This window comes from Protobothrops mucrosquamatus, unplaced genomic scaffold (genome assembly GCF_001527695.2).
Source record: "Protobothrops mucrosquamatus isolate PMUCROS unplaced genomic scaffold, P.Mucros_1.0 scaffold300, whole genome shotgun sequence".
NCBI lineage: Eukaryota > Metazoa > Chordata > Lepidosauria > Squamata > Viperidae > Protobothrops > Protobothrops mucrosquamatus.
Genome location: NW_015386643.1, coordinates 378,043 through 385,989, shown reverse-complemented (window position 1 = coordinate 385,989; position 7,947 = coordinate 378,043). Strand labels below are relative to the sequence as shown.

Genomic DNA, 7,947 nt, shown 5'->3' with positions numbered 1-7,947 from the left:
CCCCAGGAGATCCCTACAAGGAACGGGGGGGGGGGGACTCTGCTGCCAGATTCCAGGGGTGGAGAACCTGACAACTCGGTGGAGAAGTGGAGCTGCTGGAGCAGAGGTATGCAGAGCTTTTTCCCCAAAGGAGGAGGAGCTGAGCAAAGGAAAGGAGAGTTGCCAGAGAAGGGAGGCATCAACTGACTTCAGGTGTGAACGCTCTGGTAGGATTTGGCTCCTGGGAGAAAGAGAAAGAAAAGCACTTCTTGCAGAAGGACACTTGCGGCAGGTCCCTCAAAGGAGACGTGGACCATGTTGGCAGCCCGAGAAGCAGCAGCTCTCTATCAGACCGATTTTGTGCGCAATGCCAGGGCAGTGGGTGCTCTCTGGGCTGGCTGTAGCCTCTGCTTTGGCATCTTGGAGGTGGTGGTGCTTATCCAGCCAGCATGGGTGCAGACAGCACCCCTCACCTATCAGCTGCCAATCTCCGGGGCCCTCTCTGACCCCAGTGTGAGCGCCGTGGGCTCCTTCGGCCTCTACCAAGTCTGCACGGAGCAGGATGGGGTCCTCCAGTGTGAAGGATCGCTGGTCACTCTAACCCCCATCCCATCTTTCAAAGCAGCTGCTGTCTTTGTCCTGATGGCCCTGGTGTTGGTGATGGGCAGTGTGGCCTCCTTGGGTCTTTTCTGGGTCTGCAGCGCAGGGACCGTCTACAAGGTGTGTGCCTGGCAGCAGCTTTCAGCAGGTAAGAGAATCCAGGTTGGGCTGTCATTTTTGAAAAGGTAAAGTTAGAAGGGGGGAGGGATGGGAGTGGGATAGGGATAGGGAAAGAATCTGTAAAAAGGGATGCTGCTGAAGCTCGGGTCTTATACGAGCCGTGCTGTAAATTTAACAATTGAATTTGTAAGGCAAACCACAAAGTTTAGTTTCTTCTTGATGGAGATAGAAACAGTCAAATTCAGACAAGACCATGCAGGCTTCACTCTGAATAAATGGAAATGTTCAGAAGCAGAGGTTTTGTTTCCCTTCCAAGAGGGTCCCTGAGTATGCCGATTATTCTTCATTTGCTACAACGAGAGAAATTTGTTTTTTACATCTGAGTGAGCCTGCATGTCCTTCACTATCAGGGATCCTATCTCCATCAGGCTAGACTGCAAACCTGGCCTTTCACCTTAGAAGATCTTAAGTGGCAAAACTCTGCTTCTGGTCTGATCAGCAATAGCAGCTTTAAGAATGAAGGTGGTTCCAAAGACCAGGCTTTGGAGTTATCAAAAGTCAGAGAAAGTGGGATACAATCCATGAGTAGGGCACAGTAGGAAGCAAAAGTTAGTTCTGCATCCAGGTAAACCAGACACCATTCTAAACAAGGTAAACTCTGAAACTGGTCTGAGTTGCGCAAATGTACATTTCATTTTTGTGTGTTGTATTTACTTTTTTGTGCAGTGTGCCCTGATTTGTTTTTGTAACAGTATAGAACAGTGGTGGCGAACCTATGGCACGCGTGCCAGAGGCGGCACTCAGAACCCTCTCTGTTGGCACGCGTGCCACCGCCGCCAGCAGCAGGTCCACCAGGCTGCCCCTGCCGCCCAGAGCAGGAGCCCCGCCCAGCACAAAGGAGGCGAAGCGGCCAACTAGCAAGCTCAAGTAGAGGTGGTAGAGCAGAGGTTACCAACCATTGTCGATTGGTGGACTGGAAGAAAAGGGAGGGGGAAGCATACATGCGTGCATGCATGCACGGGGCCACGAGCAGGCACACGCTGCAAATGGGGCGGGGCTAGTGCCTGCATGATACTCACCAGCCCTGCCCCTTTCTTACATGGTGCAGCGCCTTGTATCTGCACCCCGCGGCGCAGCGGCAGCTGTTTTTGCGCCTTGCAGCACGGTGGCCCATTTTTGTGCCCCCAGGTTTTGCATGCCAGAGGCGGCACTCAGAGGTGCCTCCCTGCCCCCCCCCCCGAGGGCACCACAATGTTGATGCGACCCTGGCACTTTGCAATAAATAAGTGGGTTTTGGGTTACGGTTTGGGCATTCGGTCTCTAAAAGGTTCGCCATCACTGGTATAGAAGGATGTGGAAAACATGCAGGGTTGGGGATGGGGCTGTTGTGTTTTCAGGTGTTGTCGGTCGATGCCCATGTCTTTTCAAGTGTTCTCTGTGGCGATAAAGGCTACTGGCTTGGTTTAGAATTAAATGCTAACTTGGGAAGCTGAATTATGAGTTCAGGAATCCTGAGTGAACTGAGAGCTCTTCTGCAGCTCTCATTCCTTCCAATTAGGGCAGGGTAGGATAAGTTCTTGACGGACAGTGTCAGTTATTAACTAGCAGGAGGATAGCGCCACAGATGTTGATACCATCAATCTCTTCTTAAAAACCTCCAGTGTTGGAGCACCCACAGCTTCCAGAAGTTGTGGGTGCTCCAACAGTGCAGGTTTATAAGAAGAGATCGAACCATTTGTCTGAAATGTTAGTATGGTTTCCTGCTTGAGCAGGGGGTTGGACTGGAGGACCTCCAAGCTCCCTTCCAACTCTTGTTATTCTGTTATTCTGAAATGCCAAAACACGTTGAGACTGGTCAAACTGAAAAGCAACCGATTCTTATCGCTCCCCACTGGCTTCAGAATTATGGGCCCTTTAGAAAGCATCTCCAATGGACCATTTTAACCTGGAAATTCTGGGATAGAAACTTCCACAGGTTGAAGCCAATTTTCTTGAATTTTCTCTGTGAACCAAAAATTTCTGGTGATCTAAGAGCACTTGTTACCTTTTTTGTTACCTTTCAAATACAACCTTGGGAGAGAAGATATGTGGATACGGCCATGCATTAATTCAAATTCAGACTGGAAAAGGTACTTCAGAGCTCACAGGGGCATGCAAGTAGCACCTTTGGCAACTCTGTAAACCAGGTTTATCAAACTGTTGGTCACAACTCCCTATGACAGTGGTTCTCAACCTGTGGGTCGGGACCCCATTTGGGGTCGATCGACCATTCCATGGGGGTCGCCAAGCAAGGCTGTCCACCATTTTTTTTGTCCGCCATTTTTTTTGTCCACCATTTTTTTACCCCTTTTCCGGCGGGTGCCTTACCTCCCTTGGGCTGGGCCAGCTGGTGGTCGGCCTGCTCCGTCTCTGCCGCTTGCCAGCTACGCCTCGGCCGGCGCAGGGGGCGGAACCACGTATGCGCGGCGCTCCCGGGCAGGGAAAGTCCTCGACTTACGACCGGTTGGGTAGTCCTCGACTTACGACTGGTTTAGTCCTCGACTTACGACCGGTTTAGTCCTCGACTTACGACCGGTTGGGGTCGCGGCATTAAAAAGGTTAAGAACCACTGCCCTATGAGGTCAAGAGCAAGTTTGAGGGGCTTGTGCACACCAAGCAGGAACAGTGTTGAAACATACTCCCTCACTGCCTGAATAAGCAAAATTGGGCTTTTCTATTTCATTTCAAATATAAATCCAAGATAAATGTGGAATGTACAGCAGGAAGGTCTCTTTCAGAAATAAAAATCCAGATTTCAGGAATTATGCCAAACGTTGTTCAAAATATGGTTGTAAATGTGGTAGGGGAATATTATTTATTTGCAATAAAAAGATTTTATATTATAAAGTTGCAAGGTTCTATCACACTTTTCATATAGAGTTTAAAATCTGATAATTAAAGTACGGTAAATGGTATGTTTCTTTCTTGCACAACCCCAAATTCAATGAAATAGGTTATTGTATTTGCAGCACTGTCATTCATTTATCACCTTTAGGAGTCATGGCACTGCAAAGCTGGAGGATCCCTGCCTTCAACCAAACTGGTTTTTTTTTTCTGGGATTCTGCTGCAAAAGAACAGGCACCCAGTCCTACCTCATTTAGCAACCATTGGCAGTTATGACTACCACAGAAAATTTTCAACCAATTCACATGTTTATGACCTCAGATCTGTAAAAAAAAGGAAAGTTGAAGTAAGATCTTTAGTGCGGTCACAGTTTCAATCAATGACTGCTGATTGAATGGCTAAGTTGCCAGTCCAAATTGGCATTAAATGAAGACTATCTATACTAGTATATATCTTAGGGTCATTTACATTTACCCAGTCAGCAATCACGCTGTCTGCTGATATATTTATCAAAACAGCAGGAGAGATCAGTAGTATATGCTGTGCAGTTACCTTGACAGCAGCCATAGTGAAATTTCACCTGCTTTTGGCTAAGCCAGGCTGGGGGAGGGATGGACAACATAGAAACTAAAATAGAAATCTGCAGTGTGCTAATGAAGTTAGAGCCACCATGGATGCAAGCTGGGGGGGAGGATTTATTCTGACACATTCTCTCTCCTTATGCCTATTGGTGGGGAATGAGTTTCCAAAAAAAGGGAGAGTTTGAGACTCATTTTTGCAGAGGAAAACTCTCACTTCTGGATTCAGTGCAGAAGCAAGAAGAGGTTAGAAATCCCAGCGGAAGCTCCTTTGTCATGGTTGATTGGGGGGGGGCAGTTCAACCCAAAACAAACCTGGGGATCCCTTAAGTGGAAACCAACCTTCTCCAGCTGTAGAGCTGACTGCATTTTCATGTTTGCATAAAGCATTCCTTCTTTTCTTGATCCGGTTAAGCATGTCGTGTGAAGCGAGTCACAGGGAGAAGGATATCAAGACTGGAAAAGTCAGTGAGTTTGTATTCTACAGCAGGGCTTTTCAACCAGTGGTACGGGTACCACCTGTGGTACATTGGCACCTGGCAAGTGATACGCAACCATCCTAGAAAAGTGGTAGTGGGGGAGGGGAATGAGCTGAACCGGTGGTAGCACCCACAAGCCTGAGCGAGAGACGGCTGGAGCTGCAGGGCTGTCAGGGCTCAGCGGAAGCGCCAGGATCAGCGCCAGGCTCCAGCTGGAGCTCGGTGCTGATCCTGGTGCTTCTGCTGAGCCCTGAAGAAGCACCGATCAGCTGGAAAGCAGCACTGATCCTGGCGCTTCTGCTGAGCCCAGAAGAAGCGCCAATCAGCTGGAATGTTGCAGCATCTCCAGGGTCTTGTGATTTACATTCAGATGCTTGGCAATTGATTCATGTTTATGACGGTCACAGTGTCCCAGGGTCATGTGAAGTGACCAAAACCTGCTGCAACCCCCAGCAGATGGGGGGAATAAAAACCAAACACCCCCCCACCCCACCCCCGCTGCCAATCCTCAACAGAAATGCTCACAATGAAAACCTTGGACAGGAGGAAGAGCACGGCCGGGCGGGCAGGCAGGTGTCTTGCTCAGCTGTGGCTTGGGGGGCATTTTTTTCAGTGCCATTGTAACTTCGAACAGTCACTAAGCGAACTGTTGTAAGTTGTACTTTATCACTGTTTCCTTTTGGGGGGGGTCATCAAGTTTTTGACACCTTGCTAGGCGACTGGTGGTACTCGGATGTTGCCATATCCTAAAAGTGGTACAATGGGTGAAAAGGTTGAAAAGCCCTGTTCTACAGCATGTGTCTATATGGATTCCGTTAATTCTGTCTCTCTCTCACACACACACACCCTTTTCCTCTTTGCCCATCTCTCTCTCTGTCTCGCAGCAACTTGTCAGGCTCTTGGCTGCCTGGTCTTTCCAGATGGCTGGGGAGCGCCAGAGGTGAGGGCTCTGTGTGGGCCCCAGGCCAGGAGCTACACCTTGGGTACCTGCTCGATCCACTGGGCCTTTACTCTCGCCTTGCTGGGCATCGCTGACGCATTGGTTCTGGCCACCCTCGCTTTCGTGCTGGGAAACAGGCAGGATGCTCTCTTGCCTGCAGGCTACACACCACCCCGAGAGGGGAGAGGTAAGCATGGGCACATCTTGTGCCCTTTCTGCCTTGGTAATAAATGGAGCCAATGGATGCTTCGACAAAGCCAGCTGCCTGAGAGGCAGGACTGGCAGCCACGTGAGCTGTTGCTTAGTTACAGGCAATGAGACACCCAAATGCAATTGGGATTAAGACTGTCCTGCCACTGGTATTCTGACTGTGACGTGAATAAAGCGCATTCTTTCTTGCATCTTACAAATATCCCTCCCTTTGTCTTACATATGCAAAATAATAATAATAAAAAACCCTGCTTGTTCTCAAATTATGTGCAGAGACTCCCTAAAAAACTGGGAGCTGCAAACCTGGGTCTTCTTCAATTTATGCTAATCTTTGGAAGAGATACGAAAATATCCTGTTCTTGTGACTAAATGGTTTGGGCAAATGCCAAGGTATTTCTCTCACCTGCCTCCTTTTTGGCACCAACAGGAAGCCCAGACTAATTTGTTCAGTGTGGGTTTGTATTAGCCTTGATTTGTGAGAAATGTTAGGGTTAATAAAGCTGGGGTGAAAAAAATCCAGACAATTATTTGATAGAACTGAAGAATCTGAGTTTTCTGCCTCTCTTTGATCTTCTGCAGCCCAGATATGATAATCCTAGATATATCTCAAAACTGATATCAGGTTAGTGAGGCTTACTGAAACTTATATGCACATTTAGAGCTCATTTGAATGATAAACAGTTGAGAAATTCACATAGACACAAACACCCAATTGCTGGCCTTTAATCTTGATTTTACCACAGACTGACAGGTCAGGACAATTATAGGAAATTAAAACGGCACCATTTTGTTCCAATTTAAAATGTTGCTGCTGTGTCTGCCAAAAAGGATTTATTAAGGTTAGAGAACATGATGTTAGCATCCCTCAAGTTTGCAGAGTGCTCTGTCACAAGCCCTGCTGTGGGAAGCTCACATGACTGATTGGTGTGTAAAGCTTCAAAGAGCCAGCAAAACTCCTTCGACTGCAAGGTTAATTATCGCTCAAGCATGATGGCAATTAAAGTCAGTGCATCTGGGGGGCCCTCAGCTGGAGAGGGCTGGCTTAACAGTTGCCTGTAAATTCAGAAACGATGTCGGAAAAGACAACGCTGAAACTCCCATCTTTTCCATATTCCCTTTCCTCTTCAATGTACATGCATTGCGAAGCACATGCACACATGTGCGCATACGCATACATGAAACAACCAAGGGAGAGGACAAAACATCAGGCCTTTTATTTTTTTAATCCAATTACCTTGAGAAAACACACTTCAGGAAATAAATGAAGCACTTTTATCTGACTGGGTGATTGCCCATCATTTTGTACCCCACAAGTATCTTCCTTCCTTCCTTCCTTCCTTCCTTCCTTCCTTCCTTCCTTCCTTCCTTCCTCATAATGCAACCTTTTTAGGGTTTATAAGTCTTTTTAAATGGGTTTTTAGTGCTATTTTAGAGGAGTGGGTAGAGAAGTGGACTTTGCTTCAAAACCCCAAATGCCTTGGGTATCACAGGTTTTAGAAAGTATCTTATAACTTCTTCCTTTTCTGCTTGTGGCATGTGTTTAGGTGTGACTTCAGCGCTGACTCCGGATTGATCCCAACCAGCAAACATTCTTCAGAGGGGGATATGTCATGGTTTTGCTGTACCCGTTGCAATAAATTTTAGAAAATGATAATATTATGGTGTCTTATTAGTATCTTTCATGATTATTTGAAATTGTTTGTAAAATCTTTTTCTCTCATTCAGGGCTGGACAACAGAAGGCTCACAGGCAATATATGGCTTCCTAATTCTAGATTTTTGCATGTCAAAAATGTCACCCAGTTAAAATTTGGCAGCAAGTAATAAATTTACAGTAAGGTGATTTCCAAGGGATGTTCAGCACGAAATGACGGTAGTCCTTAGCAGGTTTCAACTTTAGTATTTAAAATAATCCCCAATTTCCCCCACCCTCCCCAAAATGAAACAAAGAACAGAATGTTCCAGATTTATCCAGACTGCCATACTCGCCAAGGCCTCTGGCAGATGAAAAATTACAGTTGAAAAAAGAAAAAAGACCTAGTTGCCAAAAAGCTTCCAATTCCTGAAATTGTTTGTTGTCAGAATCCTCTATGACATGAAAAGAATTGGGGAGAAGGTGCATCCCTCCAGGAAAAAACTCCGTGATGTTCAAGTTGTA

At 46.9% G+C, this 7,947-nt stretch overlaps 1 protein-coding gene across 1 annotated transcript; it reads left to right on the top strand.

The window, feature by feature from the left end:
* Positions 1-294: 294 nt before the first annotated feature.
* Positions 295-7,363, top strand: LOC107286568 (LHFPL tetraspan subfamily member 5 protein-like). Its single transcript, XM_029283954.1, has 3 exons — positions 295-727; positions 5,525-5,767; positions 7,335-7,363. Exons 1-3 carry the CDS (start codon positions 295-297, stop codon positions 7,361-7,363), a joined length of 705 nt encoding a protein of 234 aa, XP_029139787.1.
* The last annotated feature ends 584 nt before the right edge of the window (positions 7,364-7,947 follow it).